This window comes from Leucoraja erinacea, chromosome 13 (assembly GCF_028641065.1).
Source record: "Leucoraja erinacea ecotype New England chromosome 13, Leri_hhj_1, whole genome shotgun sequence".
NCBI lineage: Eukaryota > Metazoa > Chordata > Chondrichthyes > Rajiformes > Rajidae > Leucoraja > Leucoraja erinaceus.
In genome coordinates, this window is record NC_073389.1 from 28,834,894 (window position 1) to 28,861,983 (window position 27,090).

The following is a 27,090-nucleotide window of genomic DNA, read 5'->3' on the forward strand; positions in this document are numbered from 1 at the left end:
GGACCGAGCAGGGTGACGACACCCAGTTGGCCGCCCGCCTCGGCAGCCACCAGCAGATACCGAGCTGGTGAAAGCCTGGTGACCGCCTCCCACTACCCCCAGTGCTCTTTTTTAGAGCGGGGCCCAGGGCGGAGCCGTGGGAAGATGCGCCGCCCCACCGCAGCACCAACACGGACAACCTTGGGCCAGACCCACCGAAAACGACCCCACAAGTGAACATGGAGGTAGGTGGGTCTGGTTCCTGTCAACATACACAGACAAAGGGTGTAGTATTAACAGGGGGACGTTTGAGGTTCTTCAAGCATGTTTGGTGCTCCCTTACTAACAATCAGTTTATACTCAACAGTATTAGTGGATACAAAATTGAGTTCAAACCAGGCGTAGAACCGCCAGTTCAGCACATGCCCCAAAGGGTGTTCCTTCCCTCGGCAGTTGAGAAGGTCGAAGGACAAGCTGAACTTGATCGGCTCGTGGCTAAAGGCATCATAGAAATGACCACACACGAGCCGCAAGAATTTGTATCAAATATTTTTCTCAAAACCAAAAAAGATGGTGGATGTCGCATTATTATTGATCTGACATCACTCAATCAGTCTGTTGAGTATCAACATTTCAAAATGGAGACATTTGTCACTGCCAGACAACTGATCTCCAAGGGATACTACATGGCAAGCATAGATATCAAAGATGCTTACTATTTGGTACCCATTCATAAAGATTACTTTAAATATCTGAAATTTATCTGGAGGGGCCAGCTATGGCAGTACCGAGCTTTGCCCAATGGTTTAACGACAGCTCCCAGACTATTTACGAAAATTCTTAAAGTGGCCATGAAGAAATTGAGAGAACTAAAACATTTAGTAGTGGCCTATCTGGACGATGTTCTCATATTAGGAAGAACACGGGAACAAGCTGTCGCAGGAGTGTTAGCCACTAAACAACTCCTTGAAACTTTGGGTTTTATCCTTCACCCAGATAAATCAATATTGGAGCCTACTACTAACATGGATTACTTAGGCTTCACTATTGACACGATTCACATGACTGTCACTCTGCCCAGAAACAAAACAGTTTCACTCATTGAAGCTTGTAGCCATTTAATTGCTACACCGCAACCTAGAATACGGCATGTAGCCAGAGTTATTGGCTCTATAGTAGCAGCATTTCCGGCTGCCCAACATGGGCCCTTGCATTATCCAAATCTACAAAGAGCAAGGACTCATGCATTACGCCTTCATAGGGGGCATTATGATCGCAAAATGGATTTACCCGCTGAAGCCAAATCAGAACTTCAGTGGTGGGTTGACAATATTTGGCACAGTCACAGTCCTATCGCCGTAACCAATCCTAACATAACCATTGCAACGGATGCCAGTGATTTAGGCTGGGGAGCTACTAACTCCATAGACAGCACAGGTGGCAGATGGACTAACTCAGAGGCATCGCTACTACAATCACTGGGCATTAACTTTTTGGAAATGCTCGCCGCCTTTTATGGGCTAAAAGCATATGCATCTGATATGCGGCACGTGCATGTTAGAATTATGATCGACAACACTACGGCAGTATCTTATATCCAGCACATGGGTGGCATTAAATCAGTATCATGCGACAAATTAACTGCTATAATCTGGCAATGGTGTGTCGAGAGACATATTTGGCTATCAGCTGCCTATTTACCAGGCAAGCTAAATTTAGTGGCGGACACCAGGTCACGAAAATTCAACGACAACATCGAATGGATGTTGGACCCAAAATTATTTGCTAAAATTGTCAAGCAATATGGTACGCCAGATATAGATTTGTTTGCGTCTAGGTTAAATCACCAACTACCCATGTATGTGGCTTGGGAACCAGACCCAGAGGCAGCAGCGGTAGATGCCTTCACGCTGGATTGGGGAAATTTCTTTTTCTATGCTTTCCCTCCCTTCTGCCTCATCAGTCGGGTACTCCAGAAAATTCAGGCAGACTCAGCCTCTGGCATTCTGGTCGTGCCCGACTGGCCTACCCAACCATGGTTCCCAATGTTCCACGACATGGTGGTAGAGACACCAATGGTCCTTCAACACCACCCCCAATTATTGACTCACCCGGTAACTGGCATTAGCCATCCATGCCACCAAAAATTGAAACTCCTGGTTTCCAGATTTTGAACAGGCCTTACCGGGGATTGGGGTTATCAGACAGAACAATCACCACCATGTCGGCATCCCTGCGAGTTTCCACCAAGAAACAATACCTGACCTTCATCAGGAAATGGGAACAGTACTGTCTGGACGCAGGGACATCCTACAAGACGGCTTCGATCTCGGATGTGCTGGAGTTCCTGGCCCACCTGCACCATGATCTCAAGATGAGCTACAGTGCCATCAATACGGCTCGGAGCGCACTGTCCGCATACCTCATGCCGATAGAACAGCATAGTGTGGGATCCCACCCTCTGGTCATCAGACTCCTTAAGGGGATCTTTAATACCAAACCCCCTACACCTAGATACACTCACATGTGGGATGTGAGTGTAGTTCTGACACACCTTCGAGGTTGGCCTCCGGTGGGATCCCTGAGCCTGGAACAGGCCACTTATAAAACCCTCATGCTCATGGCGCTTGTCTCAGCTCAAAGGGTTCAGTCGCTCCATCAGCTAAATCTGAACTACATGGTGACCACCCCAGATACCATTACTTTCACCATGCCGGGGTTGGTAAAACAAAGTAGACCAGGTACATCAAACTCCCCGTTGATCTTCCGGGCTTACCCTCCAGAACCTAGGCTGTGTGTGGTGACCCACCTTCATCATTATCTAGACACAACCCAAACGCTTAGAGGGAGAGAGAAAGCCTTATGGGTTAGCCACAGAAAGCCTTTTGGACGGGTAACCAGCCAAACATTATCCAGATGGTTGAAACAGGTCCTCAGCATGGCAGGGATTAACACAAATGTTTTTAAATCCCATTCAACCAGGGCAGCGTCCACCTCAGCGGCGGATAGGATGCAGGTTCCCCTAGACCACATCCTCAGAGCAGCGGGATGGTCAAGGGAATCGACATTCCAACGATTTTACAAGAAACCGCTGATGGAACAGGACGTCTTTGCGGATACCATTTTAAAAAACCGCAAAGTTATGATTTAAAGCCCATGGGAGCTATTTTTTGTTATAGTTAATAAACATTTCTTTTATAACTAAACAAACTTGTTGGTCTCTAGCTACCACTTCCTCCCTCGATGATCTTTCGGCAGTGAGTGATATAACTGTTACACGGTTTGAAATCACAGACCTTTGAAGTCTTCACGTAGTCACTCACGTGACTCCGAAGTAAAATAGTAAGATTAAACGAGTACTTACCAGTACGAAGTTTGATCTGTATTTTATGAGGAGTTACGATGAGGGATTACGTGCCCTCCGCTCCCACCCTCATTATATAGATCAAATTCGGACTAATGTCTCGTTGGTCTTTACTATCTTTACTTCAACTAGTGTCTATCTGTGATTCCACACCGCTGCTTGGAAGTATGCCGCGCCTGCGCGCTGGGTGGGTTCTTCACGTAATCCCTCATCGTAACTCCTCATAAAATACAGATCAAACTTCGTACTGGTAAGTACTCGTTTAATCTTACTATTTTACATCGTCTCAAGGATTTAGTCCTGATAGTCACTTTAATTGATGACCGAGGATCAGAAGGTAATGTAAACGCACTCACGAGCTCTCCACGAGACATTCAATGCCGTTGAAAGATAAATCTTCCAACAACAGTCTCTTGATAAATAATTTCTTTATTGTAGTAGTACAAACAGTAAGATAATGAGATGAAGGTTTCTTCTTGTATAAGTACATTTCAATCATACTCGTGGTCATGCTCGTGCATGGTCAAAAACTATGTCTCTCCCACGACCTTCATCGAACTAAACTAAACCTCCTTGGAAGTCTCCGCGAGAATCCCCGCCACAAACACGCCTCAGACTCCGTATAAATCCCACCCACACAATTACAGGCAGATAAAATTTAAAAGGCAACTGGTTATAGTTATAACTAGAGCCAGGATGTTTAGGCGCTAAACAACTCTGAAATAGGCAGGCAAAAAGACAAAATAAAATTGCAAAAAAGGCATGAAAAGGCACATTGACAAAAAAAAGCATAAAATAGGCATGTATTTACACCCCCAAAATATGGTTAAAAATGATAATATAAAGGTATTCTACATTAAATGACCAAAGTTGCCTGGTTGCACATTTTTTCAAATTATCTGGCGTTAAATTATGCCGCCGCTCAGACAGAATATTCTTCAGTTGTGAAAAACTTATTTCTACCTCAGCTGAGGTCACTGGTGCATACCCAAAACAAGCTACAGACTATATTCATGTCGATATATTGTGCATTACAACTACGTTTGAGAACTTTAGCTATATTTTGTATTTCTTCAAGAACTTTGTTAGCTAAAATCACTCTCACATTTTCCTTGCATATCTTTACCTACATCGTCAGGAATTATACGGATATCGTCAGTTACTTTGTTGAAAACCTGCAAGTTTTTCACTAATGTTTTGCCACATTTGTCAAGGGAAGTGATAGCTTGTGGGATGTTTGCAAAATTGGAAGCAATAAACACAAGATCGTGGTGGAGGAACTTTTTCTGCATGATTTCACTGACGATCCTGACTGCAGCAGATTCCTCTTCAAAACAGTTGACAAATTATTTTATGTTTTCGAAATTTGCAGCATAGTAGAGTACAGCAGAGAGCCATGTACCCCACCTGGTCAAAACGGGCTGAGGAGGTATCGGATTCTCGGGTGCCATTTCCTTGAATATGCTTTGAGGAGGATTTTCTTGACATTGGAAACTAGGCGATCGACATTTGGAAACAAACTATGTATGTGCTTGACAATTCTATGACGTCCTTGAGCTAAGCATGTCAAATGCAACATTTTGGGGGAATAAAACGTTAAGAGCACGAGCAGCTTTTTTCATGTTCGGAGCTGCATCAGTCACAAACAGAAGAACATTCTCGTGTTTTATATATTCTGGCCAAAGATCAGCAAGTGAAGATGTAAACAACTGAGTAATAGTTGAGCTGTTTGACGTCTCCAAAACCTCCAATGGCAACAAATACTCCTTTGATGGTTGACCTGCCTCCAGTGTACCAATGACCACATTGGCAACATATCTCCTCACAACATCGGATGTTTCATCTATTGAGATCCATATTATGTTGCATGCAACTTCAACTCTAATTTTCTGCACAACAATGTTGAAGTTGATGTCAATATAATTTTTCCGTAATTATGACTCGCTTGGTATATGTTCCTCTGTGTATTTCTCGAAAAAACTGAGAGATTTGTTTTCCAATTTTCAAATGGAATTCCAGCATCAATGAATGCCTTGCAGAGACCACTCGAAAACTCAGATTTGCGACTGGAGCCAGCAGTAAATGTAGGGAGGCGACAAGCTTGGGTATTTCGCTTGTGTAGTCCACACCCCAGCGATACCAACATTGACTTCTCTAATTTTAGATAGCCCTTGTCTTCTCCCTCCTCCCCCCTCCCCCTCACCCTTTCCAGTTCTCCTTCTAGTCTTACTGTCTCTGCCTCTTCCTTTCTTTTTCCCAACTCCCCCACCCCCTCCTCCACATCAGTCTGAAGAAGGGTCTCAACCAGACACCTCGCCTATTCCTTTTCTCCATAGATGCCTCACCTGCTGAGTTTCTCCAGCATTTTTTGTCTACCTACGATTTTTCCAGCATCTGCAGTTCTTTCTTAAATAGATCTTGGAGAAGGTTGAACCAGCAGGCAGCGGCAAAAACGAATGAATGACCGACGGTGACGCCCCCGGTTTCGCCCCGTGGTGGAAATTTTCTTGTAAGTTATACTATGTTAACACGTTAACAATAACATTAATATTAATGTGTTAACGTAGAAAACGTCATTGAAATTGACGGCGGCAGCGACCCGACTTCGGAGGTTCGGCCGGGGGTCCAGTAGACGACATCGTCGGGAGCTCGCAGGTTGCAGGTTGGTGACCTGTTTTTCTGGAGCTCCCGTGGCAACAGCTTCTTCCGCTGGACTGGAGGGTGGCATCTTCGACCACCTCGGACCGCGGAGATTGAACCGGCCCGTTCGCGAAGTACGGTTGAGCCACGGGACTAAAGTATCATCACCCGGTGGGGTTCACAGCATCGGAGGCCTGGATCGCCTCAGCGCTGAGGGAGAACAAGAAAAGAAGAGACAAAGACTTAAGATTTTTGCCTTCCTTCACAGTGAGGAGGTGTCTGGTGAACTTACTGTGGTGGATGTTAAATTTGTGTTTATTGTGTGTTTTGTTACTTTATTATATGTATGACTGCGAGGCAACAAAATTTCGTTCAGACCGAAAGGTCTGAATGACAATAAATTATCCAAGATCCAAGAAATCACGGTACAACTAGAGAAAATAGCACAACCTTTGAGCAAAATGGCAAAAAAAAGCTGATTTAGCCACTCGATCGTGAAAAAGGCATTATCCTGGTGAAATCATCAAAAAAGGCACATGGCATTTATGGCAAAATCTAGTTATAACATACTGAGTTAAGCTAATTGGCTACTACAGAGGGAAACTAGAGGTATGAAAAGGTTCAGAACAAATCGGAGCCGGCGCTGATGACCAAGGAAAGGTGGAGCCCGCAATGTGTCCATTGTTGGCTTAGAGTAACGGAGGGATATATGGGTAAGAACAGTGGAACTGGCAGGACGACTAAGGTGGGGGAGGGGCAGAGAGAGGGGGAATGCATGGTTACTTTCTCGGTGACAGTGGAGGAGGCCCAGTACAGAAAGGTCCATATAGGAATGGAAAGGGGAGTTAAAATGCCTGGCAGCTGCGAGATCACGTAGGCCACGGCGGACAGGGCGTAGGTGTTCAGCGAAATGATCACCCACACTGCACTTGGTCTCGCCGATATATAGGAGTCCCCACTGAGAACGATAAATACAGTGGATGACATTGGAGGAGATGCAAGTGAACCTCTGCCTCAACTGAAAGGACTGTCAGGTGTCCCTGGACAGGGACAGGTGTTGCATCTCCTGCGGTACCTGGGGAGGAGGTAGGTTGGATGGGAAGGGATGTCCACCAGGGAGTTGCGGAGGGAAGTTGTTTCTGTGGAAACGGGTGGAGTTGTGAAGATGTGACCAATGGTGGGATCCCGTTGAAGGTGGGGAAAATGTTGGAGGGTTATATGTTGTGTGCGCCGGCTGATGAGTGAACGGTGAAGACTAGGGTATCTCTGTCCCTGTTGTGACTGAGGGGAAGGGGAGCAAGAGCAGCGCCACGGGATACCAAGGAGACATGTGAGGGCCTCTCCTATGATAGAAGGGTGAAGTCCCGTTCCCTAAAGAATGAGGACGTCTTGGATGTCCTTGTATGGAACACCTCCTCTCGGGCACGGATGTGGTGGAGACGGAGGAATTGGGAATCGGGGATAGAGTCTTTGCAGGAGGCAGGGTGGAACAAAGTGTAGTCTGGATAGCTATGGGAGTCAGTAGGTTTGTTCTAGACGTCAGTCGATAGTCTGTCTCCTGTGATGGAGATGGTGAAATCAAGAAAGGGGAGGGAGTTGTCAGAGATAGTCCACGTGAATTTGTGTGTAGGATGGAAATTGGCAATGAAGTCCATGAGTTCTGCATGGGTGCAGGAGGTAGCACCTATGCAGTCGTCAATGTAGTGGAGAGAGAGCTCGGGGATAGGCACTCTTGTGCTCGCAACACTCTTGAGTACATTCTAGACGAGTGCTTCTTAAACTGGTGATGGTTCACCCAAGAGCAAATGAAATTATTTTGGGGTGAATGAAGGGTGAATGACTTAATTTATTGAGATATTTATATATATTTTTACACCAAAAAATGGTTAGTTTTCCAAGAAAAAAACTGCAGTAATCAAAGCCCAAAAGGGTAAGACGGGGCTGAAGCCCAGTGTTTAGACGTTCGAATGTTTTTTTTTATCATTCTAATAGCAGGGTTTTCCAACGCCAGTGGTAATATTCCCGCCTAGTTTTCTTTACATATTTTTAGGACGTTCAAAAATTTGAATAAAATAAATACTTAAGAAATTGGTTAATTTATTGCTCATGTGACAAAATAAATTATATATAAAATTATACACAAGGGAGAATAAGACGAAAATTACCAAAAAGTAAGAACATTTAGTCAGGGGAATGAAATTTTGTGATAAAGACTCCAGGGTGAATGACACTGAAATAGTTTAAGAAGCACTGTTCTGGACCACCACTTCCATTTAACACTGATGGGGAATAAACAAAAACGTACCTTAGAAAACAGAGGGGGAAATGAATTTATTTAATTATTTTAAATTATTTTTTTAAATGTTAACTACCTAAAAATCCATTCAGATTTTCATAATTAATCCGGGAATATAACTTGTTGCAACAGAGCTCTAAATTCAATTGATCATGCCTTTTATATGCTGAAGAGAAAACTGAAGGGGACTAGTCCCCAAAATAAGCATAAGCTGATGCAATACAGGCCTGGCAGGACATCACCAGAGAAGACACCCAGCAACTGGTGAGGTGCATGAATCGCAGACTTCAAGCAGTCATTGGATATGCAACAAAATAGTAAACATGACTACTTTCATTTACATGACATTGCTGTGTCCCAAACATGATGGTGCCCTGAAATGAGGGGACTATGTATAAACATTACTGTAATTTCTACATGGTGAAACCAAAATGTATAAAAATTACTTTTATTAAAATCTGACAATGTGCACTTTAACCACATGTGATTTGTTTTTCTATTTCAAATCTCAAATTGTGTAGTACAGAGGCAAATAAATAAATGATGGGTCTTTTTCTCAAACATTATGTCCGCAGTAGGGGGCGCTGCTCTGGCAGCAGCCATGTCAGCAGCGCGTCAGTTTTTTCAACCTTTTAAAAAATTTTTTAGCATGTTTTAAAGTATGTATTTAATGTTCCTTCGTGTGTTTTGTGTGGGGGGGGGGGTAAGGGGGAAACCGCTTTGGTCGCCTCCTCCAATGGGAGGCGCGTTTTTCCAGGTCGCCTCCCCCGTGGGCCTAACATCAAGGATCGGCGCAGCCTTTCCCGGAGACACGCCCGGGGCTTCAGCGGCGGGCACAGCATGGACTCTCGTTGTGGAGTGGGTGAGCCCTCGCTGGAGGGGAGCGCTCCGTTTCGCTGGCCCGGGGCTGCTGGCAGCCTGAAGCCGCGGTCTGCAGAGTTCCAGCTGGCGCGGCGTCTACAGCCCTCGTGGGGGACCCGGGGGAAGAAGAAGCCATCACTGCCGGCCAGCGGCCAACTTCTACCGCGGGTCCGGCATGGACTCACCATCACCCCTGGAGGGGAGCTTCGACCGCCGGCCCTGCAGTCTACGGTGCTTCTGACTGCGGCGGAGTCTTTAAATCTCGACCGATCGGCCTACACCATCTTAAAGCCGCGGTCTCCGGTGAGGAAGAGCCGATCCTGGACTGACTCTGGACTCTGGTCCTGTCCACGAGGGGGAAATGGAGGAAGACTGGCCAAATTTTGTGCCTTCCACCACAGTGATGAATGCTGTGGTGGATGTTTGTGTTACAGTTTTATTGTGGTTGTGTGTTCTTTATTATTGTACTGCTGCTGAAACCCAAATTTCCACCGACCCTGGTTGTGTGGCAATAAATTATATCTAACTGTATATCCATGCAGCAGGTCCTATTACCTACCCCATGCTCTCGATATTTTTCTAACTTGAGTTTCATGTCCCATGAATTAACCTTGTCCATTAGTCAATCAATCAATCAACCTTTATTGTCATCTTGCAAGCAACAGTTGTACAGTGCAAAATGAAAAGATGTTTCCCAGGGAATAGCGGAGCATCGCACATGAAATTTAAAACATATCACACATAATAACACTAAAAACAATCCAGTCCCTGATGGAACAGTATAAATAGTTAAAAGCAGGTAAAACACAACGTTAAAATACAATAAACCAATCATAAAAATGTCCGGGGCAGCTGATTTGAGTGGCCAGTGCCAGTTATTAAAGTGGCCAGTGCCAGTTATTAAAGTGTCCATGCCAGCCGCAGAATCAAGTGACTGAGTACAGAGTGACTGTTTAGCAGCCTCACAGCCTGTGGTAGGAAGCTGTTTAGCAGTCTTGTAGTCCGGGCTTTGATGCTTCGATATCTCTTGCCTGATGACAGGAGATCCAGGTGTATGTGGAGGGGGTGCAGTTTGTCCTTAGCAATTCTCTGAGCTTTTTTCAGACAGCGGCTCTGGAACAGTTCTTGTACCGAGGGTAGGGAGACGCCAATGATCCTCTCTGCTCCCCTCACTACCCTCTGCAGAGCCTTCCTGTCCGAGCAGTTGCTGGTGCAGTACCACGTATTTATGACATTTATTATTGTCCTTGTGGTTCTCTACACTTATAAGTGTTTGTATGTGGTGAAATTATGCCTTGTACACTCACATCCAAGTCATCAACATAAATAAATTGTCTTCATGCTGACTCCTGGGCACAGTCATTACTGTATATGCTTACCTCCAGTTCTGGAAAACAACTGTTCACTACCAATCTGATTCATATCACACAGCAGTGTGGATGGAAACTTGCCTTGTAATGCGTGTGAGAGAAGAAGTAGAGATTATCAGGGATCGAACATGAGATGTGCGCTTGGTCAGGGTATTGAATGAGTACCTCGTCTGACTTTTATACAAAGAATTGCTGGTGGCATCCCCACAAACAAATTGACTATGTGGTTTCTGAGTTTATCATTGACCTTTTTTTGGTCTGGTATAAAATTTTCACTTTTCCAATCCACGAGCCCCATATTATAGATGTTTGGAAGGCAAAGATCAATGTGTTGGGAATTTCACCCATGCTGCCCTCAGCACCAACGATGCAATATATCTGAGTGAGGTGGTTTACTGCTGGCATCTCTGGTACCTCTTTATGACATTTTGATTAATTCCGAATTTCAATGACACGTACCTTTGCAGGGAGTCCAACTGCATCTTGTTGTCAGAGACTAATGTATGAAGTACTCATTTAATACCTTGATTATCTGCTTCATCTTCATGTGTTTATTTCCTGAACCACTCCATATTAAGGTTTGGAAGCCGATGGAAACATTTTCGATTCCTCATTATGTTTACTGCAACTTTTTTATCGGGACTAATTCGCTAAACCTGCTGTGAATTTATGCCAGAATCAAGGAGGTACACTTTGAGTGTTTCCCTACTGATTTAATGAAGATGGCTGAGAGAGACTTGCAATGCGATAGACTATATATGCATCTACGTGTGTTAGTTATTCCAGTTGTCCAAAAATGATAACAATCTGTGCTTAAATACCCTCAGGGATATAGGCTTGGAACTTTTCCGAACCCACATCATCAATGACAAAACTGTGCAAAACAAAACCATTGATGGAATCCTTCTGTTAATTGAAAAAGAGAGAAATGGAGAGGCTGTGGACAGAAGTCTGATACGAAGTTTGCTGAGTATGCTGTCGGATCTGCAGGTAAGAAAAGTTTGAATCCTCAAATACATCTTTTTTTTCCTCAGAAAGCTCAACGTCACACTTTGCATCAAACAGGTTTACCAGGAATCGTTTGAACAAAGGTTTTTGGAGGAAACCAATTGTTTATATGCAGCAGAAGGACAAAGATTAATGCAAGAGAGGGAGGCAAGTAACATCTGTAATAAATATTCCTAACTGGCACTTTGTTTGGAACCAATGTTAATTTTACTTTTATGTTTCAAATATAGGTCCCAGAATATCTTCACCATGTGAACAAGCGGCTAGAGGAAGAAGCGGACCGAGTAATTACATACCTGGATCAAAGCACGCAGTAAGTAAATACCTTTGCTTTCCCAGTGACGTCTCTGTCAGAAAATACTTTGCTAACTACTGAGAAAATTGACAAATCTCTCATTGGACTGGGAGTCCTGTCTTTGTTAACATTGTAACCAAATTTATTTTGAAAAGAGCAATCCTTTATGTAAATGAGATTCGGGATCGCATTGTGATGTCATAAGCTGCTAAGTGTCAGTGCATGCAAGTGAATTTTGTCAACGTGGGGTTTTGTAAAGTTTAAAATGTGCCCTCAATGCAACCCGTTCCCCCAACGCAATATTCCACCACTCACCCATAGCCCCCAACTGCGCAAACACGGCTCAATTTCCCCTCATCCCCCAGCACTCCCATACTCTCCTCTTCACCCTCCTTCTTTCCCCCTCCTCCTCCCCCCCCCCTTTCCCTCCCCTTTCCCCTACCCTTAGTCCCCCCCTCCCTCTCAGTCCCCCCCTCCCTAACCCCCCCCCCCCCCCCCTTGACGTCATTATGAGGTGGTATTTTTTTTTTATGTAAATGGATCCCATTGTGATTTCATTGTGGGGTGGAACATTGCTGATGGGCAGTTTATGTAAATGAGATCCTATTGTGATGTCATACTCTGCTAACTGCCAGTGCAAGTTCAAGTGATTTTTCACAAACTGGATTTTGTAAAGTTCAAAATGTGAATAACTTGTATAATATACCATCAATCTGAACAAAACTTGATACGACACACCACAGGACAATGGTGAGTAAGGTGGTCAAAAAATTGTAGCTTTATCGTGTACCATTTTGGCATAATTTCAGACATCACAGGCACACAGACATAGAAACAAACAAGATGAGGCTTTTAGTAATATAATAATATATGTAGATTTATCGATTGTTTATTTACAAAATAACATATTTGGTATTTTTCAGAAAATGGTTGGTTGCCAGTGTTGAGAAACAGCTCCTTGGTGAACATCTGACAGCTATTCTTCAAAAAGGTAAAGGGAATCAAAAATAACATATATAATTTTCTGAAACGCATCCTGGCTTTGAAATGCTACGTACACTATGTATGCTTTTTGACTCGCTATGACAATTTTATTGATTTGATGGTAATTCCATGGTATTAGTCATACGCCATGGAAACAGGCTTGTCAGCCCAACTTGCCTACACCGACAAACACTACACTAGTTCCACCCTCCTGTGTTTGGCCCATATCCCTCTAAACCTTTCCTATGCATGTACCTGTGTATATATGTTTCTTAAATATTGTCTCAACTACCGCCTCTGGCAGTTTGTTCCATATACCTTGCACGCTTTGTGTAAAAATAATAGTTGCTCCTCAGGTTCCTATTAAATCTTTCTCCCCCTCACCTTAAACCTAATGTCCTATGGGTCTTGATTCCCCTACTCTGAGTAAAAGACTGTATATTTACCTTACCTATTCCTCTCATGATCTTGTATGCCTCTATAAAATCATCCCTCATCCTCCTGTGCTCCAAGGAGTCCTAGCCTGCCCAACCTCCCTTATCACTCAGGCCGTCGAATCCTGGCAACATCCTCTTCAATCTTCCTTGCACCCTTTCCAGCTAAACAACATCTTTACAGAAACCTTTACCGGTCATGCTGCTGTCCTCGACCTTCATAAATTTTCACTGATCCAGAACTGTCACTCGTGTCCAGTCCAATCCAGGCGACTATTCATTAATCTGCATTGGTGATCATTCCACTGTTCCAGAATTGCCGCTAATATGCATTCCAAGCAATCATTCAACATCATTGACTACCACCCCCTAATACCATAGCTTTATAATTCTTGTGAGGCAAGAACATGAGGGAACTGGGCAAGTGTATTCATGCCTTATTCCCTCACGTTCTTGCCTCTCCATATCTCTGCCCCACATTGCAACAATTGCCATACTCGGTGGCTGTGCTCTTCTACCATTTTTTATCATCGTTGGCACCTATGTGCAAACCCTACCATTTTGACTTCCCTGTTTAAATCCTTCTGCCCCATCATCTTTCTGACTCTGTGCCTGTTGTTTCCATATTCCAGCAAGCTATTTGTAAAACTTGATGTTGATCGGAATATAAGATGTTCTTCAATTATATGCAGCTTTATCTTTGGTTCTTTTTTCAGGTCTCAATCATCTGCTTGATGAAAACAGAGTTGCTGATCTCACACTACTTTATCAGCTGTTCAGCAGGGTTAAAGGTGGGCTACAGGTCCTTTTGCAGCACTGGAATGAATATATCAAGGTATTTTAAGTTTGGAAATAATTTGGTTATATTGAGACGATTGGCCTTATTTGTAAACAAAGTGTTGAATTAGAATCATGGAGATGCAAGGGACAGCAGATACAGTTGGATATAATGGTGCAAGGCCAATGGTACCTCATCTAAAATTTAAAAAAATCATGCCTCATAGACCAGGAGATGAGGAAAGCTCTGGACTATTGTATGTAAACAAATACATTTTAGTGTTCTTGATATGGTTCTACCTTTATATCATCACAACTTTAAGAATATATAGTTGAAGTCTAATAGCAGGAGTGAAGTTTTATGTAAACCATCCTTGATCAGACATAGTCACTACCATCTTATCTCTCTTCATAAGAGAGATCAATTTGCCTGTTGGCAAACTGATATCTGCAGACTAAACACAGTAGAAATAAATCTATTTTCATCTAAACCAGAAGGCATGGAGATCACATTTCCTTTTGATCAATTCCGATTAATTTCCCTCTACTAACACTCTCCTCTATCTGGCAGAACTTGTCCTCACCCTCACAACTTCTCTTTCGCCACCTCTCACGTTCTCCAAGTTAAAGGTGTTAAAGCACAAGCCCCAGCCATGCCTGCCCTTTTGTCGGTTACATCGAACAGAACTTCATACACTGGAACCTTCCCCCTCTTCTTTCTTCACTACATCAATGACTGTGTCGTGGGCACCTCCTGCACCTGTGCAGAAATTGTTGATTTCATTAACTTCGCCAATAACTTCGACCCTGCCCTCAAATTCTCCTGGACTATCTCTGACGCCTCTTGCAAAGACAACATCCCGTACTCTCAATTCCTCTATCTCCGCCGCATCTGCTCCCAATATGAGGATTTCCATTCTAAGCCATCCGAGATATCCACTTTCTTTAGAAAACATGGTTGCCCCCGTCGTCATAGATTGTTCCCTTGCCCACATCTCCTCTCTGTCTCCCAAGTTCTGCTTTTGCTCTTGCTCTATTTCAAGACAGAACAAGGATAGAGTTCACCTGATCCTCACCTTTCACCCCACCAGTCTCTGCATCCAACACATCATCCTCTGATATTTCAGTCACCTCCAACATGATCCACCACCAGTCACATTTTCCCATCTCCACCTCTTTCTGCCTTCTGCAGAGACCGCTCCATCTGCAACCCATTAGTTCACTCATTTCATCTCTGGCTTCTGTAAATTGAACCTAATGTGGAGGGGGTGGATGAGAAAGTGGATAATATAGAACAGTGTGAACGAGTAATCAAAGGTTGGCGTGGACTCGGTTGTTCGAAGGGCATGTTTTCACGCTGTGTCTCTAAACTAAACAATGATTGAATAGTTATTATACTTGTCTGGAGGATATGAGAGGCATTCAGTCATCCAGGCTGATAGAAGTTTTGTTGCTATGGAGAATGTTTAAAAATGCCCTTTTTTCAATAGCCATGTTTGTATAGCAGCTTTTAAAGGTGGTAAAAATATAATTTGAAGGTCAGACAGAGCTGCAGATGGACAGTGGCTCATCTTTTACATATTGTGGCAGTTCATCATGACATTTTATGTGAATTGCAACATTATTTGACTTCTAATTTCTAAAATGATAAGGAAATGTTAGCATATATTTTGAATCTTTAGCATGTTTCACCTACTTATACTGCGTCCTCAGATTTATGGGCACGATTTCAATTTCTCTATATTAAAGTAAGATTTATTTTACAGACCTTTGGCACTACAATCGTGGTTAATCCTGAAAAAGACAAGACGATGGTTGAGGAGCTGCTAGACTTCAAAGATAAAGTAGATCATATCATCGAAGTGTGCTTTCTAAAAAATGAAAAGTTTATTAATACAATGAAAGAAGCTTTTGAGACTTATATTAACAAAAGGCCAAACAAGCCTGCTGAGTTGATAGGTATGAGCTGATCATATTGTGTAACACAATAGATTTAATGACTGTGTCAATCATTCTTAAAATAATGCTACGAAAATACTGACACTTTGTTCTCTGATTTTAATACTTTATATGCATTTTTTCTCTTTCGGCTACCACCTTTCAATTTGATCCTGACGTTGTTGTAGATATTGAGTTTTATCTTCTGGAACACCGTGGCCCATTTTGCAAACTTGCCATTGTCAAACGTAATATTCTGAATGCATGCATTTAAAAAAAGAGCAAATTTGTCACAATATTCACCAGTAGCCCTATCCACCACTTTCACTTTACATGGTTAAAACATCTTTTGTGAGCACATTTCCACTTTCCAGCTTTATATTTGAGCTATCCATTAAGCTGGTCACTCATTTACATTCGCCACTGTGACTGCCCAATCCTGCCCCCTTAACATCGAATGACTATGTCCAGACGTGCTCATATGCTGTTAACACCCTCATCCATACCTTTGTTATTTCCAGACTAGTCTCCAAGCATAATGTTAACTAATCTGCTATGTACAACTCATCGAAAGGTATGAGGGTAAGCAAACATTTCCTGTCAAAGTCCTCAAAATCAGGCCCAATTCACCTATAACGTTTATGCTCTAAAATGCTCTGTTATTTTCAAATGCCTCCAGCTCTCTTGTTCCTCCAGCCCTTGTTATTCACTGAATTGAATCTTCATAATTGATTACCATGTTTGGCTTACAAAGCCTTCTGCTCTAGAATTTTGTCCCTAAATTCTCATCTCTTCCTTGCTTTCATTTCTTAAGATGCTCCTTAAACCCTACTTTATCAGTTATTGGGCCACTATCTGAATAACTTGCTTTGTGAGTTTGTATATCAAATATTGGTGTGCAAGGTAGCTCTTATCATTTGCTTTCTGGTGATATGTACGTACCTTCATACTTGTGGGTTGTTTGATTATATTTGAACAATGCATGGTTCTTTCAAGAACGTAAATTATTGTGAACCATTTCTTTATTCTAACATTTTTATTAATAGTGATATTCAGGACATAAACATCCAGAATTCCTGGAATATGTTCTCTTTCTCTCTTTACAAGTCTCTTTGCAAAGCATTCTTTCCAGTTACATGTCTGGACCATTCAGGTAGATAGGGTAGTCAAGAGGCTTTTAGCACATTGAGTATGGAAGTATGTTACAGTTGTGCAAGATATTGGTGAGGCCACATTTAAAGTATTGGGTTCAGTTTTGATCATCTAATTACAGGTAAGATGTCATTAAGCTGGAAAGGCTTTAGAGAAGATTTACTAGGATGTTGCCAGGACTCGAGGGCCTGAGCTACAGAGAGAAGTTGAGCAGGCTCGGACTTTATTCCTTGGTGCACAGGAAGATGAGGGGTGATCTTACAAAGGTCTATAAGATCATGAGGAATAGATATGGTAAATGCACGGTCTTTTACCCAGAGTAGAGCAATCAAGAACCAGAGGACATAACTTAAAGTGAGGGGGATGAGATGTAATAGTAATCTAAGGGGCAACTTTATTACACAAAGAGTGGTAGGTGTATGGGACAAGCTGCCTGAGGAGGTAATTGAGGCAGGTACTATCACAATCATTAAAAAACATGTGGACAGGTACATGAATAGGGTAGGTTTAGGATATGGGCCACATGTTTGAAGGTGAGTTTAGTGTCGATGGGGAATTTTGGTCGATGTGGGCAAATTGGGCTGAAGTGCCTGTTTCCACGCTGTATGACTGACTCATTCCTGTACAATCCTAGTTACAGTTCTAAATAGAAGGGAGGCCATTGTGTTTTACTAGTACTTAATATAAATCTTTCACATGCTGTCAATTGTTCAAGTGCTTTGTAGTTTAAACATCTTTTAATTGAATTTAATTTGCTCCTAGCCAAGTATGTTGATTCCAAATTACGAGCTGGTAACAAAGAAGCCACCGATGAAGAACTGGAGAGAATGCTGGATAAAATTATGATCATATTTAGATTCATTCATGGTGAGCTCTTCTCGTTGATTTACGGCCATATTGTTAGCCCTCCGCCACAAAAAATAGTTATTTTTTAACGTAAACATTGGTTCTTCCAAGGATAGAGAATTAATTGCCCTTGTGGGAATAATATGTGACTCCTGCTAATGCCGAAATGATCAAGATGACTGCTGCAATTTTATTTCTCTCATACTGTGTTTAATTAGAAAGTATTTTGAAAATGCAGCTGAAGGATTTTTTTTTACAGGTTGCTCATGTCACCTGTATGTAAACAAGGTATCATCTAGCTCTTAACATAATCACGGTATGTTTTAATTTATTCTCAATATGAGGGCATCACTGACGAGGTCAGCATTTCGTGCTAGTCTCTAATTGCCCTGTGATAGTGATGGTTGGCCACTTTTTTTCAACCACTGGCAGAAACCTAACACAAATGAGTGGCTTGCAGGCCCACATCTGAGTGCAACATTTTATCAACCACGTTGTTGTAGAACTGGAGTGGCTTTGAGGCCGCAGCTTCCTTAAAGCTTTGTGTTCTGTAACAACCATATAAAAACATTGTGGGTTCTTTACTGGCAGGATTTGTTTTATTTCCAGTTTCTGTCTTGAAACCTCTGAATTATTAGTCCAGACATGTGTTTTACTGGTCCAGGATAATTAAGGGAACAATATGTAGAGACATGTGAGCAGTATGCAGTGGTGCATTTTGCATTGCTTTGTGCTTTCAAACCCTGCACTCCAACCACCCTCTTTTCTTGGAACTACTCGTGCAAATGCTCCAAAAGGGCAGAACTGCAATTTGCTATGAAGCCTCCAGGGCTGAACATTGTTTTATTTCTCTTCAACAGGAAAAGATGTATTTGAGGCCTTCTACAAGAAGGATTTAGCAAAACGGCTGCTAGTGGGAAAAAGTGCTTCAGTGGATGCTGAGAAATCGATGTTGTCTAAACTGAAACATGGTATTTTTACGTGCAGTATGGTCTTGATCCGATCTGTAGTACCCATGCATGTGAGAAAATGTCTGGAGTTCTCTGACCAGTTCTTGCTTTGTCTTGACAGAATGTGGTGCTGCATTCACCAGCAAGCTAGAAGGGATGTTTAAAGACATGGAGCTTTCGAAAGATGTTATGGTGCAGTTTAAGCAGGTAATCTTTCATGCAAACAACTTTTATAAGGATCCTTTCACGTTATCATGTCTCCTCTCTTCTCCCTTGGCCTGCTATGCTCTGATTTTTGTTATCTGTTAATTCAAAAGATGCAGATGTTGCTGACAAGGTCAATATTAATCGCCACCTGGGTGGTTTGCTGGGCCATTTCACGTAAGAATCTGGAGTTGTATACAGGGCAAGGACAGCAGGTTTCCTTCACTACATTTCATTGGTAAATTAGTGGGCTATCACAATCACGACAGCTGAAAATTTCAGAATGTTCCAGAATCTGAATTGAAATTACGCTATTACCATGAAGGATTGTGAAGTCCTGAATCCTGAGCATCCTTCCACACCTCGAGTTCAGCAATAATACAAACCTAGAAGTGTAATGTGAACTTGGGGAATGAACTAGAGCTGACTGTTTCACTGTGGACTTTGACACAGCTGAACTAGACTGTCTTGACTCCTGTGTGGGGAGGAATAGCAGATGCTGATTTAATCCAACTCCGAATCAGACAAAAACTCTCCTTGCAGCTAACATCACTCAATCCAGGGAGTCTTAATTTCCTCTCCTATCACTTTGTTAGTCAGTGAACATACAGTGCCCTCCGTTATGTTTGGGACAAAAACCCATCATTTGGTTATTTGCCTCTGTACTCCACAGATTTGTAATAGAAAAAAAATCACTTGTGGTTAAAGAGCACATTGTCAGATTTTATTAAAGGCTATTTTTATACATTTTGATTTCACCATGTAGAAATTACAGCTGTATTTATACATAGTCCCCCCATTTCAGGCCACCCTAATGTTTGGGACACATGGCTTCACAGGTGTTTGTAATTGCTCAGGTGTGTTTAAATGCGTCCTTATGCAGGTATAAGAGAGCTCTCAGCACCTAGTCTTTCCTCCTTTGGAAACGTTTATTGATGTTTATCAACATGAGGACCAAAGTTGTGCCAATGAAAGTCAAAGAAGCCATTATGAGACTGAGAAACAAGAATAAAACAGTTAGAGACATCAGCCAAACCTTAGGCTTACCAAAATCAACTGTTTGGAACATCATTAAGAAGTAAGAGAGCACTGGTGAGCTTACTAATCGCAAAGGGACTGGCAGGCCAAGGAAGACCTCCATAGCTGATGACAGAAGAATTCTCTCTATAATAAAGAAAAAAACCCAAACAGCTGTCTGACAGATCAGAAACACTCTTCAGGAGTCAGGAGTGGAATTGTCAATGACCACTGTCCGCAGAAGACTTCATGAACAGAAATACAGAAGCTGCAGATGAAAACCACTGGTTAGCCGCAAAATAGGATGGCCAAGTTATAGTTTGCCAAGGAATACTTAAAAGGGCAACCATTGTTCTGGGAAAATGTCTTGTGGACAGGTGAGACGAAGATTAACTTATATATCACAGTGATGGCAAGAGCAAAGTATGGAGGAGAGAAGGAATTGCCCAAGATCCAAAGCAACCTTATCTGTAAAACACAGTGGTGGGGGTGTTATGGCATGTATGGCTGCTGAAGGTACTGGCTCACTTATCTTCATTGATGATCAACTGCTGATGGTAATAGTATAATTAATTTTGAAATGTATGGACGTTCAAGTTCAAACAAATGCCTCAAAACTTATTGGCCAGTGGTTCATTCCACAGCAAGACAATGATCCCAAACATACTGCTAAAGCATCAAAGGAGTTTTTCAAAGCTAAAAAAATGGTTGATTCTTGAGGGGCCAAGTCAATCACCCGATCTGAACCCAATTGAGCCTGCCTTTTATATGCTGAAGAGAAAACCGGAGACTAGCCCCCAAAACAAGCATAAGCTAAAGATGGATGCTCTGCCAATACTGGCCTGGCAGAGCATCACCAGAGAAGACACTCAGCAACTGGTGATATCCATGAATCACAGACTTGAAGCAGTCATTGCATGCAAAGGATATGCAACAAAATAATAAACATGACTACTTTCATTTACATGACATTGCTGTGGCCCAATCAATATGGTGCCCTGAAATGGGGGACTATGTATAAACACGGCTGTAATTTCTACATGGTGAAACCAAAATGTATAAAAATGACCTTTAATAAAATCTGACAATGTGCAGTTTAACCACATGTGTTTTTTTCTATTACAAATCTCAAATTGTGGAGTACAGAGGCAAATAAATAAATGATGGGTCTTTGTCCCAAACATTACGGAGGGCATGTATCCCCTTCCACCTTTACACAGACCAATATTTCCTTAATTCCTTATCTTTAGATATATTTCAGAATCACCTGGAACACATTATCAAGGGATTTGCTAAAGTTCACCCACATCACTACAGCAATTTGACTACTAGCTATTTCAATTTGAAATCATGGATGAGATTGTATCGCATTGTATCCAGTGTCCTGAAGAAGACATGGTGGAAGATGAAGACCATAGTATGATGCAGACCAAGTGTCAAGAAATACTTCATGGAGCACTCCAGCCTGTGGGCATTTCTACTCTGGCACTTCCAAGGCAGAAGTTTGAGTTGAAGTTCTATGTGCAGCATATACCAATTTTCACAACTTGGTCTTGGGCCATTGCTAGTGTGAGGCAATTTTCACCTGCTGCAGTCAAGTTTATATTTATACACGTTCTTCTAATGTGCAATTTTTTTTCTCTATCTTCAGTATATCCAAAATCAGAATGACCCAAGTAGGATAGACCTTACAGTCAACATTCTGACGATGGGATATTGGCCAACATACACACCCATGGAAATCCATCTTCCCGCTGAGGTAGGTGCAGTTCATTAAGTTTTTATCAACACTTCCAGCCCTGATTTATTAAAGATAGAAATGGCAAATTTCACAATTGCTTATAAAATCTATATATAAATGCCATTCCCTGTACCAAACACTAACATTGGGGATGATTATGGTTAATACTGAAGAAGATATTAGTAAACTTTCAAGATAGGACAACGTTGGAGGAGGGGATGCAGCACATTACAGATGCCAGCTCACTAACACATGTGAGGACCAGGCTGCTCATGAAACTCAGGGAGGAAGGGAAATAAGAGGCAAAGTGAGAGAGGGTGAAAAGGGACTGGCAGCAAATATTAATGAGAATTTGAAAAAATCTGTTGGTGTATGAACAGTAAAAATAATAGTAAGTGGAAATGGCAATATTCTGAAAGTGAATTCACGCAGAGGCAGAGGGGGTAGTTGATCTAATTATTTTACATCAGTCTTCACTAAGGAAGAAGATGCTGCTGTAGTCCAGAGGGTCAAAGGTGTTTAATTGGTCCGAATTATAAAATCTAATGGCTGCAGGGGTGAAGGATCTCCTGAACCGCTCCGTTTTACAAGGCAGGGAGAGGAGCCGGTTGTTGTTCCGAGTGCTCTTTCGACTCTCCAGAATTACATGGAGGGGATGCCCGGGGTTTTTCAGGATGACCTGCACCTTGTGCCTCATACGCCTCTCAAGCACAACCATCCCAGAGTCTACTCTCCCCTCCAGCACTGAGCTAGTAAACTAGACAATAACAGTGCAAGCCAATGTTTGTTGTGCAAAGTTCATAGTGGATAAACACAAAGTGCTGGAGTAACTCAGCGGGTCAGGCAGCATTTCTGGAGATTAAGAATCGGTAAACCCTTCAAATCCTTCAGATTGAAAGTAGAGGGGTGGGAACTGGAGGTAGGAAAGAGGCGGCAATTAGGAACGGTGAAGCCCATAATGGCCCATTGTTGGCTGGGGAAGAGGTGATAACGAAGGGGAACTCATGCTGACTGAACTACTATGAGTATTCTCGTTCTTTAATTTGTCCCATCAATCCTACAAACGATTATAATTACTAAAATGCTAATAACTAGTAATTCCTGGTTGAAGCTTGATTCCCAGAATAGTAAAAAGCCCGTAATCATAACAAAATCAGATCTAAAGTGCTTCCTTTTAGTCCTTGTCTAGAGTCTTTAGGCTCCAGTAAGATGCGATAAAATATTTTGACTAGTTTCTAGCCTTTGCTTAAACCCTGTCAAATACTACTGTGTAGAATTCAAAAACGAAGTGGGTTTTTAGACCGTTTTCGCAGCCAGAAAGTGTGTTGGTCATGAAAGAAGTAGAGGTTCCCTCACTGGTATTTTTTACTTCTCTGAATTTGGAATACCTCCGTAGAACAAAAAAGGAGACATGGGGACATTTACTGCAGGTGTTTAAAAAGCATTGGGAGTTTTGATAGAGTAAATGGTTTCCTTTGGCAGAGGTATTCGCCTGGATGTAGTGTAACTAGCGGAAAAATCAGGTGGAAGATGACAACTTTTCTATGCACCAAGTCATTATCTGGAATAGAAAAGATGGTGGAAGCAAATTCAATAGTAACTTTAAAAAGAGGTTTGGATAAATGCTTGAAGGTATAAAATGTTCAGGGCTATGAGCAAAGGGAGGTTGCATGGGATTAATTGAGTAGTTCTATGAAAGGTCTAACAGCGGGCAGCATGACCACCTCTGCAAACAGACAGAATGTCGAATCCCTATTGCATAGTCACATTTACATATGTGATTTTAGATGGTGAAATTACAGGAGGTATTCAAGATGTTCTACCTCGGAAAACACAGTGGAAGAAAACTGCAGTGGCAAGCAACATTAGGGCACTCGGTTTTGAAAGCAGATATCAAAGAGGTAATTGTTCAATTTATTTTTTAACGTGCACCTTTCAAAAATAATGGAGGCGGTGGCCTACCTAGATTATCTCTGAGATTGATATGAAAAATGGTTTGGTGATATGATATGAATAGAAATGCTTCTTCCAACAGCAGACCAATTTAAAAGGAGTATTTATGTCTTTTATGCAGAATGGATTTGTCATAAAAGGACTAAACCTTAAGAGTTATAGAATTGTACCTCAAGGAAATGGGTGTTCTGGTCCAACTTGTCCATGGTGCCCCATCTAAACTTGTCCTATTTGCCTGCGTTTGGCCCGTGTTCCTCTAAACCTTTCCTATCCATGTATCTGTCCAAATGTCTATTCATGTTATTTAACTAATGCCTTTACATCGTCCAGTGAGAATGTGGAGAGAATAGAAAATAAAATTAATATGTGAGAGACATGGATGTGCAACCGCTGGAATTTTGAATGGATGACCAGAGAAATTAATTGAGGCTTTAGTCAAGAATAAGAAGGAAGAATGTGACGGGTAAAAGCAGCTGGGATCAAGTGTATCCCTGGAGGAATGCTGTTCTGGAAGTGGAGAGGACACTTAAGAAAGAAATAAGGAAGGCAAAAAGAAGGCAGGAGATGGTTCTGGCAGATATTATTAAGGATAATCCAGAGATTTTATAAGTACACTAAGGAAAATAAAAGAAACCAAGTAGCGAACTCGGTGAGTAACTCAGGAATCAAAGCAGCCATTGCTTTGTGGAGCCACAGGAGATGGAGAAGGTTTTCAATGAGTATTTCTCCTCTATTTTTACTATGGAGAAAGACATGAGGACCAGGGAACTTGGGGCAGTCAATGGAAGGGTCTTGAGGGCAGTTATGCGCCTGTCCCACTTAGGCAACTTTTTAGGCAACTACAGAAGACTATGCAATCGCCACATGTTCGCGTGTGGTTGCCGGGGATTTGCCTTCATGGTCGTGAGGAGTTCCCGCATTCTGGGAACTAGTCGCGGCCTCATTATTCATGTTGAAAAATTAGCGCTGACTAGAATGAAGCCGCCATGGAGAGTAGCGAGAATTCTCGTACCGTAGGTGGGTCACCAGGAGGTCCTAGTGGGTTGCCAGGAGGTTGAAGGTTCTCGTGGGTTCTTGTAGGTTGTAGTCGGTGCTGACCGGTGAATTGGCTCATTGGGGGAAAAAACCGTAAGCAGTAGTTTTCAGAACCAAGGATAACCGACTGGTGATGTTAATGTCTGCTGAGCTTCACAGCCATGTATCACTGGCTTCTTAAAGGTTGTCTGGCTTTTTAAAAGTTTTCTCTCCCCCTCCCTCCCCCCCCCCATCTTTTAAAGGACTTACCGTACACTATGCTTTAGCCATGTTAATTACAGCGCCAACCTTCCTGTTCATCGCGGTGTGTGCTTTACACCGTGTGAGTTTCAGACAGCGCTTCCCCCGCTTTTGACAGTTGCCGTTACAGTTGCCAGTTTTTCGGAACAATTGCCGGCAGTCGCCTGAAAAATTGCCCAAGTGGGACAGGCCCATAAGTATTACGGTCAAGGTGGTGCTGAATGTCCTGATGAGTATGAAGGTAGACAAATCAACCGGGCCTGATCAGATGTATCTGAGGACACTGTGGGAAGCTAGAGAAGAAATTGCAGGTGCCCTGAAATTTATGAGTCATCATTAAATACAGGTGAAGTGGCAGATGACTGGAGGGTGCAACTGTTAGCCTCTATTTAAGAAGAGCTGCAAGTAAATGCCTGAGAACTATAGACCCGTGAGCCAAATATCTGTGGCAGGCTAAGTGTAATGTAGGAAATGTTGAAAACAATATTTTCATAAGAAGGGCGGCACGTTAGCACAGCGGTAGAGTTGCTGCCTTACAGCACTTACTGTACCAGAGACCCGGGTTCGATCCTGACTACAGGTGCTACCTGTAAGGAGTTTGTACGTTCTCCCCGTGACTCGCGTGGGTTTTCTCCGAGATCTTCGGTTTCCTCCCACACTCCAAAGACGTACAGGTTTGTAGGTTAATTGGCTTGGTACAAATGTAAAGTTTGTCCCTAGTGTGTACAGCATAATGTTAATGTGCGGGGATCGATGGTCGGCGCGGACTCGGTAGGCTGAAGGGCCTGTTTCCCCGCTGTATCTCTAAACTAAACTAAACTAAACTATGTAGAGTAGGAATTTAATACAAATTAAACGCAGGTATAGTAATTTAAGGAGCAGGCAAATGGCAAATTGTATTTTGTTGGCAATAGTTTGGTTTGCAAAGGGTAATCTAGCTGCATTTACACAGTGACAGTACTGCTTGCAGTTTTAGTGTTTGTATCCAAGGAAGAATATATTTGAAAAGCTCCTGGACATTTGAAATGAAAACAATGCGAGAAACGCTCAGCCAGTCAGGCAGCATCTGTGGAGTTATTGGTCTAGGTCATGATCTTTATCTTTATCAGAACTAACATTCTGGATCTTTCTTCTCCTTGTTTCCTATCAGCCAGTTTCCCTTCTCCTTGCTATGTTTTCACCATCCCTACTGACTTTTCTGATTTTACATGATGCATCCTCAAAGAGCTCAGTTTGTCCCGGTATGTTTTCATCCTGATGAATTTCAAATGCTACCTGATGTTGAGCTCTACTTGGTCTGCTTTTGCCCTCAGACCTATTTCTTTGGCCTGAGCTCTTCCATCCCCCTCACTCTCAGGTTCTGAATTCCTGATAGAAAATAGGTGCAGGTGTAGGCCATTCGGCCCTTCGAGCCTGCACCTCCATTCAATATGATCATGGCTGATCATCCAACTCAGTATCCTGTACCTGCCTTCTCTCCATACCCCCTGATCCCTTTAGCCACAAGGGCCACATCTAACTCCCTCTTAAATATAGCCAATGAACTGGCCTCAACTACCTTCTGTGGCAGAGAGTTCCAGAGACTCACCACTCTCTGCGTGACAAATGTTTTTCTCATCTCGGTCCTAAAGGATTTCCCCATTATCCTTAAACTGTGACCCCTTGTCCTGGACTTCCCCAACATCGGGAACAATCTTCCTGCATCTAGCCTGTCCAACCCCCTAAGAATGATGCACTTGGCCTCTTGCCATTTTTCAAATTGGCCATCTGAATTTTTCCACTGCTGTTCCACTCTATGTCCCTCTGAATAGCAGTTCTCCACTTGCCTGGATGGGTGCATTCCAATTCCATTCAAAGTAGGACACTGCAAAGCAACATGGTTGATTATCAACTACTAACCCACATTCTCATCCTCTTCCAGTTTTGTATTGTGTCCACATTGTTGCCAGAGGCTAAAGCTCCACAGCACATCCTAAACCCACAATCTCTACCACTTGGGGTATGGG

At 42.5% G+C, this 27,090-nt stretch overlaps 1 protein-coding gene across 1 annotated transcript in view; it reads left to right on the plus strand.

Moving 5' to 3' along the window:
* LOC129702764 (cullin-4A-like) overlaps positions 1-27,090 on the plus strand; it is a 56,081-nt gene that overhangs the window by 19,513 nt on the left and 9,478 nt on the right. The window contains exons 6-16 of the mRNA XM_055644713.1: positions 11,338-11,500; positions 11,576-11,665; positions 11,749-11,831; positions 12,737-12,804; positions 13,948-14,066; positions 15,775-15,967; positions 17,861-17,965; positions 18,805-18,915; positions 19,016-19,101; positions 21,767-21,874; positions 23,644-23,757. Of these exons, the coding sequence (XP_055500688.1) occupies positions 11,338-11,500; positions 11,576-11,665; positions 11,749-11,831; positions 12,737-12,804; positions 13,948-14,066; positions 15,775-15,967; positions 17,861-17,965; positions 18,805-18,915; positions 19,016-19,101; positions 21,767-21,874; positions 23,644-23,757 (1,240 nt within the window). The remainder of the gene's footprint in view (positions 1-11,337; positions 11,501-11,575; positions 11,666-11,748; positions 11,832-12,736; positions 12,805-13,947; positions 14,067-15,774; positions 15,968-17,860; positions 17,966-18,804; positions 18,916-19,015; positions 19,102-21,766; positions 21,875-23,643; positions 23,758-27,090) is intronic.